The 23,005-nt window shown below is 45.8% G+C and overlaps 1 protein-coding gene across 2 annotated transcripts in view; it reads left to right on the top strand.

Annotated features, from left to right (window-relative positions):
• Window positions 1-23,005, top strand: part of LOC147431491 (DNA (cytosine-5)-methyltransferase DRM1A-like) — a 98,637-nt gene that overhangs the window by 66,963 nt on the left and 8,669 nt on the right. Inside the window, exons 6-7 of one of the 2 annotated variants that reach the window (XM_086494078.1) lie at window positions 2,039-2,126; window positions 2,216-2,301. The exons of the other annotated variant lie outside the window; for it this stretch is intronic. Of the exons in view, the coding sequence (XP_086350204.1) occupies window positions 2,039-2,126; window positions 2,216-2,301 (174 nt within the window). The remainder of the gene's footprint in view (window positions 1-2,038; window positions 2,127-2,215; window positions 2,302-23,005) is intronic. 2 annotated transcript variants of the gene reach the window in all.

Genomic DNA, 23,005 nt, shown 5'->3' with positions numbered 1-23,005 from the left:
AATCAAGAAGAAGTATCACCAGATCCTCACCACGGAGGCACGCGAGGGCATGCTGTGTCCCCTTGTAGAACTAGATGTGGGGATGACTCAAGTTGCTAGCCGAGCATATCTGTCTCTGGGAAGGTCCCATAAATTATGCATGAAGGAAACTGATTTAGTAAGGGCCTCAACTACGAGAGGAGGGGCAGCTAGCTCAGCTCGAATAATCTCATGTGGCACTGAGGCCTTAGCCCGAATCATCCTGGAGATCATAGAGACTAGAGGCCTTTCCATACATCTCCATCCATCAGTGGTACCAGATCTGCCCTGGTGGTCCACTGAGGGCCCCCAAATCTGAGAGAGAGACCCCATTCGAAGAGAGCTTTTGAGTGATATCTTGTATATTTTGAACTATGGGTTTACTTTCAGATAGGCACGAATTAGCCTTTAGCTCGAAGCTCAGTTCTCCTATGTATAATTTTGGTCTCTTATGGCACTTAGCTTTTCAGAGACATTGATATACTCTTTCTTTCTTTTTCTTTATGTCACCAGTTTGATTGTGCTAAAATTCCCTCTCCTGCCTCTGCTCCAATATATTATTTCCTTTTTTGCACAGGCTACATGCATCATCATAGGTCAATGATACATTGAAAGCCATGTGGCAGTCTTAGTGTCTTCAGCTGTCTAACTGATTTCTAAACATTTTGGTGTTTTCAAAGGAAACGCCTTTTCTAGTTTGTTTGCTTGCTGTTATTTCAAGTGCACTGTCTTCAACAGCGTGCTTTTTGTGCTAATGTGGCATCAGAGCTCACATATCTTCTTTCCACAAAGAAAACAAATTCGCTAGCATTGTGTTACAATGTACTCCAAAAAATCCACCTGATCATAAAATCCACCCTTACTGTATGAACTTTTTACCCTCTCTCCATTTCTTCTATGGTGGGAACCCAATATAATAAGCTATTCCTTCCACTTCAACTGTACTTAAAGGATTGTTTAGGACTGCGACATCAACTGCAAGAGTTTTGCAATGATCTGTTAGTTCCACCACCAATAATGCCGCAACCACCGCCATTTCCACAGAATTTATCTATGAGTTTTCTGTAATTTGACATAGATAAGCCAAGAAAATCTCCAGCCCAAAGCATGTAAAGATGGTGAATCAACTCTAAGATTTGATAAATGAGTTACAGAACATAGAAAGTTTTTATATTGTTCCAAGTGCATAGTATTGCTTGGCTGCATTACTCTTCATAAATGTGCCTTAACTTGCTAGAGCAGATAGCTTTTTAAATGCCACTACTTGTCACTAGTAGAGTGCCTTATTTTGAAGCTCTATGTCCCTAAAGATTTGCAATAATTTAAGGCTTCTTTTCCGGGCAATCATCTTCTCTTTTGCATCAATGCAATACAATTAAGAATCACTTATGATGAACATAGAACCTGCATTGATGGAGAACTTGCGACTCGAGATACCAGTCTAGTTCCAGCACTTAAATGCTCTCCACAATTTTCTGCTCAGGGTTGTATATACTGCCAAGACCATGTGAGAGCTGCAAAATTGCATTTAGCTGTTTATTTTCAAGGTAAATGAGTTGGTTAATGTTGTTGCCAGCGCTTGTGGAAAGGATAGGTTCAAAACATCCTCCTATGGATTCTTCTCATCGTTTTCACGAGGGAGGATGGAGGGAATAAGTGGTATCCTCACTTTGATGGTGACCATGCTTTCGGAGAGACAATGTTCATTCATGCTGTAGCAGTTCCTGACATGATTTAGCATGATATCTGTGGCTGGAATAATTTGCAGCCTCGTAAAAGTAGATAGGATAGCAACTCCTTGCCAGAAGATTATCAGTGTAATCAGATAACAAGATGCATCTTTGCATGTGAGAATACTATGTAACTTTGTTTTTGCACCATCTTGGTGGCCTTGATTGCATGTTTGTATTCTCTCACTTAAATTATTGTATATTCTTTCTTTAATTTTCTACTGCAGTGTTATAGTGCTTTCTTTGGAGATCCTTTGTATTAATAGAATCACTTTTATCTTTCAATAAAGATTGGAGATCATAGCACGTCACCTTTACAAGCATTGGAGGCAATAGGATTTTCTAAAGCTGAAGTACAAAGAGCATCTGATGAATGCAGTAATTTCTGAAGCTCAATCCTATTTTCTGGTGATTGTTTGAGAATTTTTAAAAACTGATTCTTTTATTTTTTCAATGAATATGTATAGGCAGCATTGACTTTGATGTTCTCCTCAATTTTCTTCTTGGCAAAAACAAGGTGGAGCCTTGCATTGATAGCTTCGTACCACCTGAGGTGATTGCAGTAACTCCATATTTATTCAAGCTGAGGGGTGTCCTCAGTTTGAAATTATTGCTTTCAAATTATAAAGTGAGACAAGAACCCTTCACAAGCTGAAGAATTTAAGCAACTACTAGACAAATGGCAACACCCTGATATGCCCCCAGGAAAACTTATAGTTGCCAGCAAAGAAACTTTTATTTTCCTCTCTTATGAGTTGGTCGTGCATGAAAACATGTTTGTGTTCTTTCAAAAGTGTACATGATGCTGCAAAAACTTCTTGGTCCATTCACGTATGGCCTGTTTGAAGGTTTGCAAATCTCGGAAGCTCTTATAAAGCTTTGTCAGGTGTTTGTAGCAAGAGTGAGTGTGATAGAGAGATCTTCAATCTGCTGGAGATACGAAAAGTAGCGCTTTGGAAGCCGCAAGGAGGTCTGAAAACTACCAGGTGACAAACGGGCATGGGGACTTCTGAACTTGCTGCCTGCTTCCTGCTACTTTGTGGCCCCAAGCCTCACTCCCTCTCCTGCCATTGCTGCCACTCCCCTTGCTCTTGTGCCTTCCTCCTTGGATCTGCCTTATGCTGACCCCTCCCCATCGCCACTGCCTCTTGCCATTGCCAACTTATCGCCCCTGCCTGCCCTTACATGACTGCTCCTCTAGCGTTCCTTACTCCTCTTGTTCGTGCTATAGTAGCCACTCGCTCCTGCATTCTACCTCATCTGCCATACCCTCACATCCTGAATGCAATCCCTCTCTCCGACCACTCACTCACCCATGCACATACAGCGTGGATTGCCATTTCGCTGAGCGGACACATTTTTCAATCTTTGTGGCAGGGCTACAGTGTCACTGGAATTGGACTGGGTAACAATTACAGTCGGTCTTGGGTTCACGCTTGCGGACACTCTCCACTGGTGGACGAGACTATGTCAGTGGTCTTGTTGACCAGGCACTTTGCAGGACACTGAGGAGTGGTAGTTGAGTGGACACCATGGCCAGCCTACCACCACTACTAAGGTCCATAGATATGCATGATTGTCTGTTTAGAGATATTTTGCTAGAGTTATGTGTGATGGGTAGTCAATGTATATATGAGGAGTCTATCATGAGTTTTTTTGCCTAGAGTCTAGTCTTTGAGCACACAGCACTTTCCCTGCACTATCTGACCCTCGACACCCCCATTGTACCTTGAGCACTTGGTTCGGAGTTGTGTGTGCTGCTAGCTAGAGTCTGTAGTTGATAATCTGAGAGTAGTCGATAGTTTATCTATCTTATGTTTTGAGTACATTTTTGTTCTATGTGCCTTTTCAGTTCTTTGCTCCATTTCAGTCGTCTAGGGCGTGCATGGAGTGAGGTTTTTTGCATATTACACTAGAGGAGTATCCTCGATTCGATCCTAGAGCAAACACGTCCATCAAGTAGATTGGGATCTTGATCCCTGGAATTTCTTGAGCACAAGCGGTAGCCATTTCATGCTCTTGTCCCCATTAAGAGAGAGTTCATTTAGTGGTGCTAACAGCACTACCATATCTTCCCTTAACGGGAAGGGGGTGTGGGCTTAGAAGGTACTCAAGCTTAGTGAAAGCTTTTCTTTGCTTGAAATCTCGGAATGGTTCCTTCGTAATGTTCTGTAGTAGGTCTACAATCACTTGCATAGGACGGGCAGTTACAGTTACAGTTGGTCTTGAGTTCACATTGGACGGAATCTCGCCTGGGCAGTGACACGTTGGGATGGGGGGAAAGGGAACAACCCTTGCACACAATACGCTGCCTCTCTATAGCCCAAGGTAATAGTCCGCACCCCTACCCACACAGAATCACACACATGCACACTTTCTGCCGACCTTCACAATACAGACCGCCTTCGAACAATCACGGCTACACACACTCGCCCATGAACAACTTGGCACCTAATTGACCGACAACACACCGTCACCCTTGATTACCTATTCTCACCCACAATCAATGGGAGGCTACACAAGCCTCAACTGTACACAAACTGCTCATGCATGCAACAAGCTCACACTATCTCTCTCCCTCCCTCTCAGCATATGCACATACACTATCCGGAGCCACACGCTACCACGGATTTAACCGTACAAGACAAGACGAAAGAGACGAGAGAAATCAAATAAGTGAACAAGACCCTAGACAACCAGGATATCACGAAGGCGTATGTACAATGATGGTGACGATCGATTCGGAGCAATCCAGCATCTTTTCCTTAGCTAAAGGCAGCCCGCACTGGCGGCCTTCTCTCTGCTTCACAGGTCCTTGTCAAAAAATGTCCAGGCCACCCTCATTGGCAGCCCTCGCCTTCTTCAGTCCTCGGCCTGCCTTTTAGGCTATTGAAAGCCTTGCAGTTTTCCTGCCTACCCTTTCATGCGGCTCCCGGTGTTCCTTCTCCTCAGCACTCGTTCGGCCTTACTCCTTTTGTGTAGAACTGACCACTTACGACGTTGGCCATCCTCCTTTGCAGTCCTCAACACCCCCTCCATGCGCTACCTGCCGCTCCTGGTCCTCCTTCTCAAGGCCTCCTTCATTTGCGTGTTTTGGCGGCTTTGAGCCCCGTCTCTACCTGGCCGTCCCTGCAGCCCACTCTGGTGCACTTCCTCTTCACTCCATGGCAACTCCCCCTCTTGCTTGAGCATGGCCACCTGCAGCTCTTGGTTGCCGCCCTTTGGATTCCAGCACCCACATGCTACCTCCCTCTCTCATCCTCCCTCCTGCTCCTACAGTGCCGCCCTTATGGCAGCGCTGTTTCATGCCCTGGCGGCCGCTCATAGGCAACGCCCCTCATGCATGGCCCTTTCTCTCAACTGCAGCGCCCCTTTCCTCTGAAGTCGGCCTTAGTCATCACGGGCCTACTTTCCCATGCAGACTGACGCTTATCCCTCCTTTGCCACCCACCTCAGCATCTTCTCCAGTTGACAGCTATAGCGCTCCCATAGCTCCTTCGATTCCCTTTTTTTTTTAGCTGCAAGCTAATTTTGCATACACTTTATAAGAGCTTTAATCTGGTCCTCTTTCCCACGCCGTCGATGGACTATTGACCCTCGTGTGGTCGTTGAAGAAACCTCCTCCGACTTCACCTCCGGCACACCCTTTCGACTCTTGAGCTCCGTTTCCTTAGAAAAAAAGTGCTTAGCTTCCCGTCGCCATGCCTCTGTGCCATAGATTCAATGAGCTTCAATGCCCTCCAAATGCATAGTACTTCGGGGAAGAATCAACCAAAAACTTCAATTGCCTGTCAAGTAGCGTGTCCTACAGATATCTCAATCAAAATCCCATATCATAAACCTGATAGCACCTGCATCCAGCATCCCTTGTCTCGTTCCCAAGCTTGTGATATCAACATTTGCTCCTGCCTCTTGTGATAGGAAGAAACACGGACAGTCTCCACGAGCGAGTGCTCCATCTCGGTATACCTCTCTCCTAGCTGCATCCAATACTTGCTCAATGCCCCCGTCATTTGCCTGCAAACTGGAATACCCGGGCTGCAATGATGGTACTCCAAGAAAGCGTCGACCCATGGCATAGCCAAGAGCAAGTACATGGAGGTGTGTAGGTTGATGGGAGAGTAATGATGCATTTGATAGGTGCAGATTGGAACAAGTGCGACTATGGTGTGTATGCCAGATACGGTGTGTTGCAGGTCAATGATGGTTTTATGCTCTACTAGTCGGAATGTTTACCGATGCTTAAATGTAGCCTTCGATGAGCTTTGTGGCTCGGCCTTTACGGCTTCGCATTTGGAGATCTTGGGAGGAACTCAAGCTCAGTGCATCGTCGATGAGTCATTATTGCAGATGATGGACGCTTTTGGTCGTTCAGTATGGTCGTCATGGTGGACGTGTGAAGTAGGGCTAAGGAAGGGTTTTTTAAAGAAAAGTTTGAAGTTAACAGAATTACCAAAAAAATAAACGGGCATTTTGCATGGAAATGGCGCAGTGCTGCAGTTCCATGACTAGGAAGCCTCCAGGTGGATGGAAAGCGAATTGAGGACGCTGTAGTGTGCATTAGGATGGTTGCGCCATCTGGTTACAGGGGGTGTGGCGGACTGCATGACACAAGACAAGGAGAACTGTGAGCTGGCGGTGGTGGTGGGCCATATTGGAGGAAGGAAGGCCGCCAGGGAGCAGGTTCGGTGAGCATGAAGAGGGTGCTCTGCACGCAGATGGGTGAACCGCCATGGGCTTGTGAAGCGGGAGAGTAGCGCAAGGAGGAGGGCTGCCATTGCAGTAGAAGGCAGCCGCAGGGTGGCCAGACAGTAAAAGCCAGGAGGGAAAGGGGGCGGGGCCGTGACCAAGGGAGAGGCCGCCATCAGTAGGAGCTGCATGAGGGGTGGTCACCACATGGGTGATGAGCTGCAGTAGACCGGTTGAGGGAAATCCGGGTGCGCCAGTTAAGGTAGGCGGGAGGAAACGGGCTGCAGGGCAGCGCCACAAGAGGTGAAGGAGGCCGACCAGCAAGGAGAGAGCCGCGAGCTGTTGGTGAGCACGAGAGGGCTGCAGACAAGGAGAGCAGCTCGGGGCAAGGGAGCTACAAGCAAAGAAGTTGTAAGGTGGAGAGCCTGAGGGGCATATACAGAAGAAGTGACCCTCATTGTACATCTTCTTTTGAAAGATTTTGCTGTGATATCTCCCCATTCTACTCTCGAATTGGTGTCAATCTGCTCTCTTACCCTTATGTCTATGAGCGTGTTATGGATTCAAGTGTTTTTTCAAGCATGCTATGTGTGCATGGGCATGGGGTGTGTCGAGTGAATGGACGCTTTCTATATGAAAGCGGTGTGTGCCCTGAAGATGTGAGCTTTTAGGTCAAATTGTGGTGGTCGGTGATCTTCAAGCATCCAACGGTATTATCAAAAGCGAGATTGCATATTGGTGGGTGTTGTGCGTGTTAGATCTGTTGGTCGTTCTTGAAGTGCATATCTTTGGGGAAGTGTGCTCTTACGGATTGAGGTGTGTTGACATGATTGCATGTTGGGTGGTTGGGTATGGGCGTCGGGGTTGTCTGAGACCAGGTGTGTGCAGTAGTCATTTGCCGATTGGGAAGTTGTGTGTGTGTTTCTGTATGGGTAGGGGTGCGGGTTGATCCCTAGGCTATAGAGAGGCAGTCATATTGTGTACCGGGTGTTGTACCCTTTTCCCCCATCCCAACGTTGCAAAGACACGGGTGGGAGTCTAGTGGACACCGTAGCCAATTCACCACCACCACAATTTGGAGATAGATGTAGTTGGACTATCAGGGATATTTTGCTAGCCATTGGTGGCTCTTTGCGATTGTATATATGTGTAGTTGGTTCTAGTCGTGGTATGCTTCATCTACTTTCTATGGTCTAGCGTCTAGAATATCCAACAAGTTCAAGGGTCTTCACATCCAGAGCTTGGGTGGGTTTGTTGCTACTGCATGACACATACAAGCAGTCTAAAGATCAACAAATCCCACTACGGAGCCCTCTGAAGTACTACCACAGAATGCGCCAGCCTTTCATGTTGAGTAGAAATCCCAAAGTCCCACTACCCCTACCCTCTCGAGCATCTATCTCGACTCCCTCAACTAGCTCCTCACTACCCGGGTCACCTTCCCTAGTACGCTTCCCACCAACTGTGTTATAGTAGGCTCTTGAGCAACAGGCCCAGGTGACTTTCAAGAGAAGGTTGTGGATGAGTTGCAAACTTATTGCTCCAGCCAGATGAAACTTTTGCAGAAATCATGACAAGAATGAAGTCTCTAGCTACCATGCTTCCCCAACAACCAAGAGAATTCACGGTTAAGAAGTGGGTAGAGAAGGCTCTCCCCAAGACTCCTCAGTAAAAACTAAGAGAGTCTCAGACCTCAAGCAACTCTGGAGGAGTTTTTCGCTACTGCTACTAGGAGAGAAGGGGCAAGGAAGCTATTCAACGACCCTCCTCAGGTAGAGACTGCCTCAATAGTCATGGAAAGTCCAAGTGACCCCTTACACAGGGAACTAGAAGCACTGAAATTACAAAACGAACTCTTCGAGAGGAGAGATCCTTCTCTCTACGATAGGAGGAGTCTCCTTACCAAGAGGCTTTGGACCAGATCAAGCGGGAGCTAGAAGAGCTCAAGGCTCGGCAGGAGTCTAAGCATGTAATTTGGTGTAGCTCATGTTTCTCTTCAAATCATCCTCCACATGAATGCTCCCTTCGGGCTTATTGCCACCTTTGTGAAAAATCTGGACATGAAGACAAGGATTGCTACTACTTAAAGGGATTGTGGAAACTACAACAGAGCTTTGCTCCTACTCTTCAACAAGGGTTGGCACGTGCATCAAACATGGTTTCCCCAATATGGCCATCCAAACTATATGCTACCTTTGCTGACTACACCTCCTATGCAAGGTATGCAAAGCACTTTTTCATCTCAAAGCTTTGATTATGCTAATGCTCGCTCAGCCCTTAAGAGCTTCTCCACCTCAGCCTCCGCCTCCATGCAGCAAGAGTGAAGACCACCTTGTCCCTCCACTCACCCATCCTATCAGCGTAGCGTTGTGCTACAGATGCGGGGAATATGGGCACTACCAAAGAAAATGCCCCCCGGCAGAAGGGTCTCCTCCTTGCCATCATTGCCTTGAGGCCAAGGGTCACTATAGTACAACGCGCATGTCCAAGTCCAAGCCAACCTGATATCACATTTCTGAAAATCAATATGATAGCAGCTAGCACGATACCTCAACCGTCACCTTCTACTCATGTGGTGGCCCCTCAGAAAAAGTTCGAACAGGTGGAGGAGCCTACTGGTGTCCTCACTCGAGCCCAAAGGCCATCCCTTGGTCTAGGCCTTCTCACAAGTTCAACTTCCCCACCCACTATCTCACTAGTGAATAACCCTCTTCCAGAGGTTGACAAGCCATCCCCTAGTGCCAAGACAGGTTCTTCATCTCTGCTCTCCGATATTGATGGGGCATTCTTGGAAGTCGTAGCTGACCTACAACATATCAAGGTACTAGAGAAGGCACTAGTACATTAAGGGAAGCCTACAACAAAGAATATCTTAAAGAACACCTTCCAACAAGTGTTGCTCTATGACATGCTTCGGCTAGATGCGGGTTTTTAAAGTGACACCCTTGCCATTATTTAATCACTTTACCCCGAAGCAGGTCCTAGTGGCGGGCACCTCCTAGTGCAGCCCTTAGAGTCCAACATGATCTCCTATCCCACTACTTCTGTCACCAATTGCAAGAGTCCTCGTCTAATGTGTCTATTCTAGGCCAATTCTGAGGTGTAATAGTGGATGGTGGATCTAGCATCAACTGATGCCAGATGAGTTTACAGTGTTGGCCTTAGGTCTGCATCCTACCTGACCCACCCCCCTTCAGAGTTACATTGGCCGACCAGAGGACAGTCTACCCATTGGACATAGTGGACAAAGTGCCTTTGCAGGTACAAGACTTCACCTTTAGCTTGAATTTTGTTGTGGTTCGTCTTTCCCAGGTTGAGGGAGGATTTCCTTTGCTCATTGGTCGACCATGGTTGCACACTAAAGCGCTACATGATTGGGGCAATGATGCCATTTGGATACATACTTATGATTCCTCAATGATATCCATTCGCCTTGAAGAAGGCATGGATCAAGTGGTGTATCATAGTTCTTTGTCAGTGGACTCCAATCCCGAATTGGAATAGCCTACCCCACCTGACAGAAGACTTGCTTGGGTGGTTGGAAGCTACGAAATCTATGGCTTCTTATGTGGTTTCTATTCAATCTTTGCCCAAGGATACCCCATCTACCCATGTCCTTATAGTAGCTGGCCCGAGTGTGCTGCCTAGCCCAAAAGCAGGTGTCAAGGTCATGGCAATTGTTGACTTAGATGCTCCTACTATCAGGCCTATGGGCTTGGTGAGCCTATCAAGGACCACAGGAGAGGCCAGAAATATCCTTTACAAGAGTTCCCAAATTCTCAACCTCCTCTGTGTCTTAACTCCCCGACCAAGGAAAAGATTTCTTTTGTGTCTGATGACGACGAGCTTCCACAAGGATGGTTACAAGAAGAATATGCTGATGTCAATATTGATCAGACACCCAGTCATAATGTCTCAAAGCTGCAAGGAGCGGCGACGTCTTCCTCTTTTGAGACAACCTCGCTAGTGTCCCCTCCTGATCTTGTCAATGAAGTCAACCCCCGCGACCCTGACAACCCTCAGCCCATTCTTTTAGCCACTTGGTTGTGGGATCACCCAACACTTCTCGACCAAGTAATCTAGTTTATGCACTCTTTCAAGGATGATTTTGCATGGTCTTACAAAGATTTGGAAGGAATTCCACCACAACTGGGCATCCACACTATCCCTCTGGTCGAGGGGGCTAAGTGAGTTAGAGGTTGTGCTAACAAGCTCAAACCTAAGTACGCAAAAGGTGTCAAACTCGAGCCAAAGAAAATACAAGAAGCAGGTATCATCATCATGCCCGTGGAGCACTCCGAGTGGCTATCACCTATGGTCATTGCACACAAGAAGTAATCCAATAGAATCTGTGTATGCGTCGACTACCGTTCTCTGAACAAGGAGACAATCCCCGCTATATTATTCATCGTCTGCAGTGTTTTCATTTTGTTGGAGTGAGATTTCATGCACATTGCATTGAGGAGCACCCACAGTAGAGAGCACGATACATTATTCATTTATACAAGAATGTCTTTTGGGTTACAAAACACCCCTCCTCCTTTCAATCATACAATCTATATCATCTTTTATCCTCTGCTCACTTATCATCTTCGAATCTTCATAGATGATTTTCTGAAATTCTCCAATGCTCAATGTTCCACCCCAGTGGAGAATTTGGAGGAGCATCTAGCTTAGCTCTCTGCAGTCTTCCTCAAGTGCCGGGAGGCACGCCTTAAGCTCAATCCTAACAAATGCTACTATTTGGTCACGCAAGGTACACTTTTGGGTCATGTGGTGTTTGATAAAGGGTTAGCTTTGCACCCTGATAAAATCGTGGGCCATTCTTAGATTGCCTCTCCCAATCAACCCAAGGGTGTTTAGAGCTTTGTAGGCTACAAAGGTTATCATCGCAGGTTCATTCATATGTATGCCGATGTTGCCAAACCCTTGACCTGTTTGACCAATGCTGTTGTACCATTTTAGTGGTCCAAGAGTGAGGCCCAAGATTTTGCTTACTTAAAAAAGCGCCTGACTGAGGCACCCATTCAAATTGGTCTCTCATTTTTCAAATACATACTGATGTTAGTTAGACTGCTGTGGGTGTTGTTCTGACTTAGCCTAGCAAAGAGTTCAACCTGGATCACCCCATTCATAATGCAAGTCGCCCGCTTACTAAAGGCGAGCACAACTACATCACAACAGAGAGGGAAGGTTTGGATATTCTTTATGCCCTGTAAAAATTTCGACATCATTTTTTAGGGGTTCACTTCACCATTATTATTGATTATCATGCTTTGTGTTATCTGCTGAATAAGCCATAAGCTGTAGGCCAGGTTTGGCGGTGGCTACTTCTATTCCAGGAGTTTGATTTCGAGGTGTTCCCTCGTCCCGGCAAGCATCACATCATGGCCGACCACCTCTCTCACATACAAACAGGTGAAGAAGCTACAAGTGTTGATGATGACCACAGTGGTCCAACTAGGGGTCATTTCCTAGGTCACATCACAACACAAAAAAATTATTCAAAGTTGTTTATGGTGGCCATATGTGTCTAGGGATGCAATTGCTCATGTGAAGGCTTGTGGTGTCTCTCAGCATTGTGCACCTAAACCCAGCAGGCCTATCACCATTCTCAACTCAGCCTACAAAGTTCTAGCAAAGGCTCTGAGTTTGAGAAGTTAGCCACTACTTAGGAGCATCATACATGAGACACAGACGGGCTTTGTTAAGGAACGTAGCATCCTTGACAACAGTTTCACCTTTTGGGAGGTGATTGCTCTCGCTTGTCTCCGAGGAGAGAATCTTGTGGTGCTCCTTCTCGACTTTGAGAAGGCCTATGATAAAGTTGACTGGGACTTCCTCGAGGGCACTATGCATCGGATGGGCTTCTCAGATACATGGATTAGAGGGGTGTCAGCTCTCTATAGGTGTGAGCACAGTCAGGTGATGTTGGCAGGGGGAAGAGAGGAGCGTTTCATGCTCACACGGTCAGTACGATAGAGGCTCCCTCTAACCCCTTTTTTTTCCTTTTCTATGCTGAGGCAATGAGTAGATACTTGGCATCATAGGAGGTTGGTGTGCGTTTGCTACAACTACCTATTCGGGAGTTTGCTGATGACTCGAGCATGTTTCTAGAGGGCCGGTAGGCCAATTTGCACAGGTGTGAGCAATCTCTTGAGGTGTTCTATTGTGCGTTGAGAGCATTGATTAACTGGTGGAAGACAATGGCTTTCTGGGTTGGTCATGCTTGAGAGGGCTTTAGGTGGATCCCCCCAGGGACACCAATTGGATACTTAGGCTATCGGGTTACTTTGGATCTGTTACCAGAGCAACAGATTGCTCCTCTCCTCCTATCCATTAGGAGGAAACTCATTAGGAAACATGGTTCCAAGAGCATGGAATCAAATGGATGTTGCCTCTAAGGTGCACACATTGCGATTTCCCTCACTTTGGCTTGGACTAAATTCATTTCATTGTTAAGGGCTTATTTGGCAACTGTTTCGGCTTTAAACAACCCAAAAACAGTCAAACCTCATTTCTACATCAGTGACCCCCCTTGGCTATGCTTGGTTCTCCTGTGATTGTGCTCACTTCACACTTTTGTCAATCTGAGTATTCTTCATCCCTCCAGCTTAGGTTAAATGCCTACGTAGAGGATCTCCTTGTCTTTGTTTGCCTCCTCCTTCCCCCTCTAGCTTGGGTTGAGGTCGTAAGTAGTAGCTTCCCTCTCCTGCTGCCTCGTCTTAGCTTGACACAAGTGTTGTGCAAGAAAATACATTCATCGGGACGATGAATTTTTTTGTGGGGGGCTAATTGTAGCAAGGGAAGAAGTTGTTGAGAGAAGAAAGGGGAACTTCTGCCGACCAAGGAAAGCAAATAACATATGCGAGCACAATCTTTGGGTGATGATATTGAAGCTGGGTGGGCAACTTGTTTCCAAGTACATGTGATCTCATGATGAGAAAATCTTGTATAAATTGGGTTTCTTTTGAAATGAAAGAGGCACTTGTGGTGGCTTTCTCTTAGTCTCTCGTCTACTGTCTGTTGTGTGAGGCTCTAGTTAAGGTCCCACTGGCCATGCCGAAAATAAGAGCACCTCACTATAACATCACATCATCCTATAACTTCATACTAGAGCTCATTCGAGCATCATACTTCAGCTGATTGTAGGATCATATGGAATGCAGCTACAACTACTTTTGCTTCTTTCTATTTTGACAAGAAATCAACAACAGTGAGAACATTTATATTTTCTCTGTCCGTCATAGGTAATGCCCAATTGCATTTAGTTTTTGTAGCTAGAACTAAAATAGAACTAAAGTAGACTGAATAAAGACAGTTTTCCACAAAAATGAAAGCAATACTCAATATACTAAGACACAGAGTATTCGGATCCCAACCTCAATACTTTTGTGTGAACCAAGAACAAGTGACAGGCTGGCAACTCCAGACCCAGAACTGTGACTTGGATACAAAGGGGGTGTCATAAAATCTAATATCTAACCAACCCAAATGATTTCTCATATTGAACTGATCATTTAATGTGGGAGAATAAATGGGAACAAGAGTAAGAATATAGACATGTGTCTATGGATCTATCTCAGCACGGGACCAAAGTCAATGGGTTCAAATGGGAGATGGTCTGTTAAAGAGCAATGCTAGCTAATGAAGCTTGAAAGACCTTAGGGTTAGCTTCATTAAAGACCTCCAAAGGTTAGTGTTAAAAGTCCTTAGACCTAGGACCTTAGGTTAAGCTAGGCTCATGTTTTAGGTGTTAATAATTAAGGTGCTTGACATGCATGCTTGATAGCTAAGGTTCATGGTAAGCTGGCCTTGCGCTTGAAGTGCACAAGTCTAAGTCAAACCTTGGCCCTACAAAGAGGGTGGGGCGAGCCCACAAGCTAGGGGCAAGAGAGAGAGAGAGAGAGAGAGAGAGAGAGAGAGAGAGAGAGAGAGAGAGAGCCCATGCTCATTCTAATTCCATGCTTGATGAGTAAGGTGCTCGACAAGCTTCCCATGCATGGGGGGTAAGGTGCTTGAGGGGCTTGAGTCAAAAAGAGACCCTACAAAGGAGGGGGCGAGCCAGAAAGCTAGGGGAAGCTTTGACTTAACCTCCCACTCACCCAAAGGGCACCCCCTTCCTCAAGGGGGCACATGGACACATGTCAGTCTCTCCCTATGCTTAGCCACATGGAGTGCTTGAATCCTATTGGCTAGGCTAAAGAGGGTCCAATGAGCTTTTAGTCTAATTAAGCAATTATCTAGATATTATCAAGCCCTCTCTCTCAAAGGGGTAAGGAGGAAACTTGTCTAAAGCCTACCCATGTTGCTTGAAATGTACAAGGCATGTGATTGGCCAAGCTTTAGGGGGTCCAATCAAATCTAGGATTCTTTCCTTTCTTGTCCTCTTTATCATCTGAGTTAGTTGGTCTTTTCCTTTGTGGACAATCTGTAGCAAAGTGACTAGGCTGCTCGCATATAAAGCATTTATTCTCAGCCATCAAGACCTTCTTTTCCTCGAGCGACGTACGTACAAAAGGCTTCCTTTTTTGTTTCTTTGTTTGCGCTCCAGAAGTCCCGGCTGAGTCCTTGTCCTTGTTGACCTTTTCTGACCCCTGTGATGCTTCAGGAGCCGGTTCCACAAAGGGCTTCTTTGCTGAATTTTTCACACATTCTCACTTTGTGAAGTGCAAGAGCTCCTTCTCCAAGCTTGAGAAGTTGAGAGCCTACACCAACACTCTTGGCTATGGAATGCAAATCCAACCAAGAGCCATGCTTCAATGCTATGCTTGCCATCTTCTTCATCTCCATTACTATGCTATTATGCTATGCTAAGCTCCATGAGTGATGGTATGAAAGGACACTACTTCTTTCTTGTATGTTACTTCTTCCTCTTCCCTACCCTCATCCCTTGCTAGCTCTCTCCACCTTCGAAGGTGTTTAAGGTCTTGGGTCTGAGGACAGAGACAAGTTAATTCTTTCATTAGATTAAGTTACAGGCATAATTATGGTGCATAAAGCTCTCTATCTTCATTGCACCATCAAGGTCTCAAGGAACACAAAGCTTGTATTGTACCAATTCTCTCTTTATGGGAGAAACTATAATACAAAAGCCTTTTGGAGGGGGGACCGGATCCACATAAATCCGGTCCTCAATTGTTGTCAAGTTCTCTAATTCTCTCTCTTGCAAAGTATTTTTCGGGTTATACAAATTTGCAAGCGAGTATTTTCGAGCAACAAAATAATCGAGCAAGTCCCGTCAAACATTCTTTATTACTTAGAGCAAATTGCAAAAGTGCAAGCGGGTTTTCTATTGTTGAAAACTAATCCCACAATCAAACTCAATTCCCATGATGACTAATATATCCCATGGAACCAAAATTGGAGCCAATTTCAAGGTTGCCTCCCTCCTAGCTATGTGAGCATCTACTTCATTCAATGACCCCTGTGCTTTCGCTCTCATCACCACGAGGATCATTGTCATCAAAGTCCTCTATGACTGACACAAAGCACACTTGATCACTTCATAGAGGATGTGAGCCCGAGACCCTATTCCTTTTCTTTGAGAGACTCTCCTAATTGTAGGAACTACGCCCAAGTTTTTGAAAAAATAAACAACCCCTTAAACCACAACACAATCACTACTAACGATTGTATTTTACACATTTATCATGTAATCAATACACTCATTGTAATCAACACACTCATTCTATGTTGAAAACCAAGCATGAGGTAAAGTCTAGCTATGAGCAAGCCGTGATAACAAAATAATAGCATATCCTGAGAAGATACCAAAGGTGAAGTTGCATTATTATAGCATCAAAGACATTTTCTAGTGGATCCTTTTAACCGGTTGTTTTGATTTTGCAGTTGGCTCAAGGCTAAAGCTTTTTCTCGAACATTGGGCCGCTTTGAAGACCAAAGTGATCTAAAGCATAGCCACTCTAGTTCACATACAAATAAGAAGAGGAAAATGGTATAACCTTTCTATCACCCAAGTGTGGTAGATTGGTTATGCCATTTCCCTCTTGAATAACAGGTCTTGAGTTCACGGATAGATCTTTGAGGTCTCTTGGGATAGCTTCCTACGACGTTAAAATTCTCTTCTTCTTCTTCTTCTTCTTCTCTCTCTCTCTCTCTCTCTCTCTCTCTCTCTCTCTCTCTCTCTCTCTCTCTCTCTCTCTCTCTCTCTCCTTCTTCTTCTTCTTCTTCCTACGAGACATATGGGACCACACTGAAGATGGCTACCTGGAATTGTAATGGGTCTATGAGATTGGACGTGGGTGCATTTGAGGAGAGTTTCAAAGACAAGGATATTGTGTTCTTCTCAGAGACTCATCAGGCCCCTGGACAGGTAATGCCACATGTGGTGGGATACAGATGGGAAACAGCTCACAGGACAAATGCGAGATCTGAGCATGAGAGTAGAGGCTCAGGAGGAGTGGGTGAGACTGAGAGCTGACACAAGCCGGTTCCTATATATTGCCATATGTTACTTTCCTCCCAGTACATCAATGTATGCCGCATCCAGAGGGCAGTGGCCTTTCTCTATCCTAGATGATGACATTTGGGAGTTCTCTAGGGAGGGTGATATCATTCTCCTAGGGGACTTCAATGCCCGAACGGGCAACTCGCAGACAGTCTTCTACGACACTTCAGATGAGATGCTTAGAGAGCTGGATGTGGGTGAGTTGGGACTTGACAGATGCTCAGATGACAGAGAGCAAACGGAGTATGGGAGATACCTCATGGAAATGACGACTACACATGGATTAGCCATACTTAATGGCTTACAGCGATTTCCTGGAGCAGCTGGTTTCACATGCTTTCCACATAGACATGGGGCCAGTACAGTGGATTATGTTATGACACAACCGAGCTTTGTCCCCTGCATTCAGGATTTCACAGTGGGAGCCAGGCCAATGGGCATAGCAGTAGATCATGCTCTCTTGACACAATCCATTAAATTTCAGTATAGTACAACCCAGACATCAGGAGGCAGGTCACACACCCGCTATACATTCACACCAGAGACTGATTTCGTTTATTCAGAGGAGATCTGGGACCATCTATTGGAAGGCACATCTGGCACAAATGGTACATGCCTCTCAGTGGAGGAGTGCACCACTCTATTGACTGAGACACTGCATGGGGCTGCATCAGTGGCGTACCCACACACTCAGCCGGGCAAGAGACGACATTCTGGGAGCATGCCCTAGAATAGTTGGTATGATGAGGAGTGCAGAGAGATGAGAGCCCAGCTTCAGAAGGATCTTCTTTTAGGAGTCATCACTTACAGACAGTCTCGGATTGCTTTCCGACGCCTTATGCGACGGAAGAAGCGAGCTTACCTAGCTCAGATGGAGCGAGACTTGTATCAGATGTTCTTGAGTAGGGACTCAGGAGAGGCATGGTGACTCTTCCATGAACACTCCCCTCCCCCAGTGATTACTTCACCTGAGGTGTGGGGCCAATATGCGACATCATTATAGACGGTTCCTGGACAGGAACCCCTTCCAGACCCTACCAAGCCTTGCCCAGCTACAAGCACTTTCTTTACACCTAAGATGGTACAAAGGGCCATCGACAGGATGAAGACCGGGAAGGCATATGATCATGACGGTCTAGTAGCGGAGCACTTTATACATGCCAGGGATATGCTGATGGAGGTTCTCGCAGTGTTGTTCAATCGTGCCATGTGTGAGGGATTACCTGAGACTTGGAGGCTGTCTAATATTGTGCCTATCTTCAAGGCTGGTGACCCTACAGAGCCTCGGAACTACCGCACTATTATGGTTGGACACACATTGGCACGGTTGTATGCATCTATCCTTGAGCAACACTTGAGTAATTGGGCAGAGGGCGAGGGTGTACGAGCGAAGGGTCAAGCTGGCTTCAGGAGGGGTTTCTCCACTCTTGATCATATTCTGACACTCAGGGCCATCATTGAGGAGGGCAGAGCACATGGAAGACGGATCTATTGTAGCTTTGTGGATTTTCGTAAAGTATTTGACATGGTATCAAGAGCTCGATTGATGCGCAGATTACAGGAGATGGGGGTGCCCGTAGAGGTGATTTGGGGGATTATGGCTTTGTACAGATCAGTGATGGGGCATGTACGCACTCCGGAAGGGGTATCTGATTTAATTCACTCTACTATTGGAGTGAAAGAGGGCTGCCCATTGTCTCCTACGCTATTTGGTATGTATGTTGATGAGGTGTCTGATTACATCGACAGAGAGGGTGACAAAGGTGCACAGCTGGCAGGGACGTGGATCCCATTGTTGCTTTATGCTGATGATATTGTGCTGATATCTGATTCACCAGAAGGTATGCAACGACAGTTGGATGCACTACGCAGTTTTGCACAGGATAGTGGATTGTGTGTAAACCTAGGTAAAACCAAGGTTATGGTGTTTAACACCACACCGCAATGGGTCAGGAGATCAGTACCTACTTTCAAGTATGGTCAAGAGACTATGGAGTATACAGATGCATACACTTACCTGGGGGTAGTCTTTACTGGGCCGAGATTTTCCTTGAAAAGAGCGGCAGAGACTAGACTAACCAGAGCTGGTGCAGCTCTAGGAGGAATGGAGAGGATGTGTTCGCAAGTTCAGTTCCAGGAACCCAGGACAAAGTTATGGCTCTTTGATACTCTGGTTGCCTCTACTATGTTATATGGGGTGCAGGTTTGGGGACCTTCTGTAGGCCAGGAGGGTTGGAGGCATATGGAGAAGCCCCTGGTATCTATGATCTCTTGGCTGATTAGAGCCAAGGCTTCCGTACCTCATGATATCATTCGAGCGGAATTAGCTGCTCCCCCTATGGTGATTGAGGCACTTACTAGATCAGTCTCCTTTGTTCACAGTCTGTGGGATACTACCAGAGACAGATATGCCAGGGTGGCTCTAGAGTCCTCTAGACAATTAGCTCTTAATGGGGATACATCATGCTGGTATGCACAGATGGCATCATGGTTTCAGACACATGGTTTCACCATGGACAAGTTGCCTCCTTTTCAATACTCTCTACAGGCACCCTTGAGGTCTTTGACGCGGGTAGAGATTAATAGACTCATTCGTCAGGATCTGATTCAGCTGGACACGAGGAGGACATGGATAGAGCCGATACAGGAGTTGGGCACAAAGACAGCTTTCTATAGAGAGCATTTTCTCCAGCTCACGGAGGATGGGTTTGTGATTCGACCTAGCTATATGGATAGGCATCTTTCTCATGGTATCTGATGTGCCATTGGCCAGATATGCACGTCCTCACATCAGCTCGAGATTGAGACTGGCAGATTCAGAGGGGCACCAGCAGATAGCAGGATATGCCGCTTATGCCATCTAGAGCCAGAGACAGAGGTACACTACATATGTCATTGCACAGTGTACTATGAGATACGAGGCCGTTTTCATTGTCTATTCAAAGAAGGTTTCGGACCACTATCTAGGGTCATGAGTTATGAGGATCAGAGATGTCTTGGGCTATATCTACTTGAGCTACACAGGCATAGAGAAACTTTACTGAGGAGAGCTGAAGAGAGACAACCCCAGAGACAGATCTTAGATTTCTTTACACTAGATATTGTACACCGAGAAGAATAGACAGAGGAGCAACCAACAGTGGAGAGGTCTACCTGCACTACGGGCATTCTAATAGACCGTGCATTGGAGCTAGGGAGATCTAGACGACCCCGATGGAGAAGAGGAGCTACACAGTTTCGAAGGAGGCTACAACAAAGGATTCGAGCCATACTTTTTCGTCGTCCAGAGTGTAGATGAAGATGGATCTCTATGCAGATAGATTTCTACTTCCCTCCCAAATTGTCTACACATTGTATAGCTCAGTTCACACGATTCACGCCTTTCGCCTTTCACACCTATCAGCTTAGTTTAGGATTCCGCAGTATTTATATCTTGTTATCCCTAGTTTAATTTATTTTGTTAATCTGACTTGATATCAGATACACCGCATTGTAACTTCCTGGTCTCATAGGTCACTTTGGCCTTTTGAAGACGTTAATATAACATTTCATTTCATTTCTCTGTGTGTGTGTGTGTGTGTGTGTGTGTGTGTGTGTGGCGGTGCTTGCCTCTCTTCTTGTGTTGTAGCACCATAGAGCAAACAGGGACAAGAGGTTGGAGGGGTGGATAAGAGGTTGGAGGGGTGTTACTGCGAAAGGCCGCAAGCAACCTTGTTACGTTACAGGTGGGAGGAGTTTTCTCCAACCACACGTGAAAGAGGGTCACAAGTTGGGGTAGAAGAGTGCGCTACCTAGTGTGGGGGTCATGGCAGTGAGGGCAGGGTCACCAGAGCAACATAGGACATGCTTGGTGAAGGAGCAATCTTCGTACGATTGACATTTTAAAGAGGTAATAGGAGGCTGGTGCTTGTGAGGCTTACGCCCAAGTCGGCGCTTGTGCTCTCTCTCTCTCTCTCTCTCTCTCTCTCTCTCTCTCTCTCTCAATGAGGGTGGCACAGTCTCCAACGTTCGCCTGAGGGTGGTACAACCTGCATTGTTTGCCTCTCTGCGCACGACACATCTCCTTCTCCATCTCGGCTACTCATAGGCCTCGCTTACACTTCTCAAGCCATTGCCATCAAGTTTATGGAATTTGCGTAAGATTCCACCCATAAAACAACTTTGAAAATGGTGACGACAAACTGGCATGATATTTTTTTTTCAAAAAAAAAAGACCCTACCTGTCCTTGGTCTGCTGCTGCAACCAGTCCGCGCCGACACAGACTGGTTACAGCAGCAGACCAAGGACGGTAGGGTCCGGCGCGGACTGGTTGCAGCAGCAGACCAAGGACAGGTAGGGTCATGTGGGTAGGGTCTTTAAAAAAAAATAAAAAACATGAAGTAGACTAGGGAGCTACTGTAGTAGGCGGTGGCGCCACAGGCAGAGAAAGTGGTGCACGAGATGGTTTGCAGTAGGAGATCATTCAGCTGAGTGCCTCTTGGGAAAACGATGGCGAAGCAACATGCTGTTGCAGTTGTTGAAGTGTTGAGGGCGGACGACAGTATAGCGAGACTGCAATGTGATGGCAAGCAATGCGAGGGCTGGTTTTTCCCGTGAATGAAGGGATTGGGGCATTGGATTGTAGCTAGAGAGTTGGCGTGTATAAGAAACATTGACTCTACTCCTGCGATGGTTAATGCTCTTGTTTACGTGCTGCTGGTTAGGATTCGACAGGCTTTTGAAGCTTTAAATCACTAGTATGTGCCTCCGTTTTTTAAAAAAGAAAGGTAGACAAGAAACGACGTTGATTTTGTGTCGAGTGAAAAAAATATAAAAAATGGAATGGCCAATGTTCATCACTAGCAGGTGAACGGACGCGAGGGCCTGGTGTCCCCCCCGCCCCCCCACACCTGCCTACGTCCATCTCGCAGTCATGTCCCTTGCCCAATTATGTGTAGCTCATGCATACGCATCCATGCACCGTGCTGTAAAATTCTTTTTTAAATTGTAGGACACATTGACTCAACACCAATAAGGCGTCGGTGTGATGGATAGAAAAGCCGTTAGGCCTAATGTCACCAATCGAATTCTATCATGAGTCTTAAGTTCTATTGTAGATTGCAAAGAGTGAAAAAGGCACTCACAAAGACTTCAAAAGGCATCCCCAAAGATTCGAACGAATTGAATTAAGAACTTGGCAGTAGGTTCCCCCAAGAAAAAGACAGGCTTCTGAAGCTTTAAATCGCAATTATGCGAGTTAGGACTAAAAAATTATTCCAATCTTTGCCTGGATATCCTAGGAACTTGGGTGTTTTGAGCAATGAGAGGCTGAGAGCACTCACAACATAGGAGCTTATAAGAAATTGTTGCTTCATGAATTCACCTCTCCATCCAGCTTGTATAAGCACCTGCTAAATTCTCTGAAATGAACTCCATTTTACTAAGATTTTCCACTATAACTGTGACTCTATCAATTTCTCTCTCAAGCAAAATATCTAGTTCTCTTCAAAAGTATTAACTTTCAAAGGACCACTCTCAATGTGATGCAACCATTTTGAAAGGAGCTGACAACCTCCTATGCTTTCTTGATTGATTTTTTTGATTCTATAGGCTGGAGCTATCCATTCAACCCTTTTCATGGTCTTGTCCATCCAAACAAGCCCAAAATTTCACTTGGAAGCTTCTATTAAAAAATGTCGATGTGTGTAAATATGTTTGAGTAAAGGACACTTTAGGAATCAACTTTTGTCACACTTGAGAAAAGCAACAACTAAACATCTACATGTTTCACATGAGCCTCATAGAATGGGCCCTTCTCTTGTGTTCTAAGAAGATCTTGACATGGATTAACTATTAGTCAAGTCTGGGAAAAAGAAATAGACAAATCATACCTCAAGAATCTCGTTGAGTTGGTCATGAGGCAGTTGGGTATGCTTGAGCTCATCATGCATTGGGCACATCACTTCATTATTGCCACTACATACACCATCGATGTAGTTGTAGTGGGTGCATCCACAACTTGCTGCTCTCATTTCCTCCACCATTTTAGTGCTGAGCTGGCAAGGGGAAAGGGGAGGGCAGCTCAAGGGTGCTGCACTGCGAAGCTGAGAGGAGAGA

This window comes from Adiantum capillus-veneris, chromosome 21, assembly GCF_014529385.1.
Source record: "Adiantum capillus-veneris isolate H3 chromosome 21, ASM1452938v2, whole genome shotgun sequence".
Taxonomy (NCBI): Eukaryota; Viridiplantae; Streptophyta; class Polypodiopsida; order Polypodiales; family Pteridaceae; genus Adiantum; species Adiantum capillus-veneris.
The sequence above is the reverse complement of the archived record's forward strand: the minus strand, read 5'-3'. Positions and strand labels throughout refer to the sequence as shown.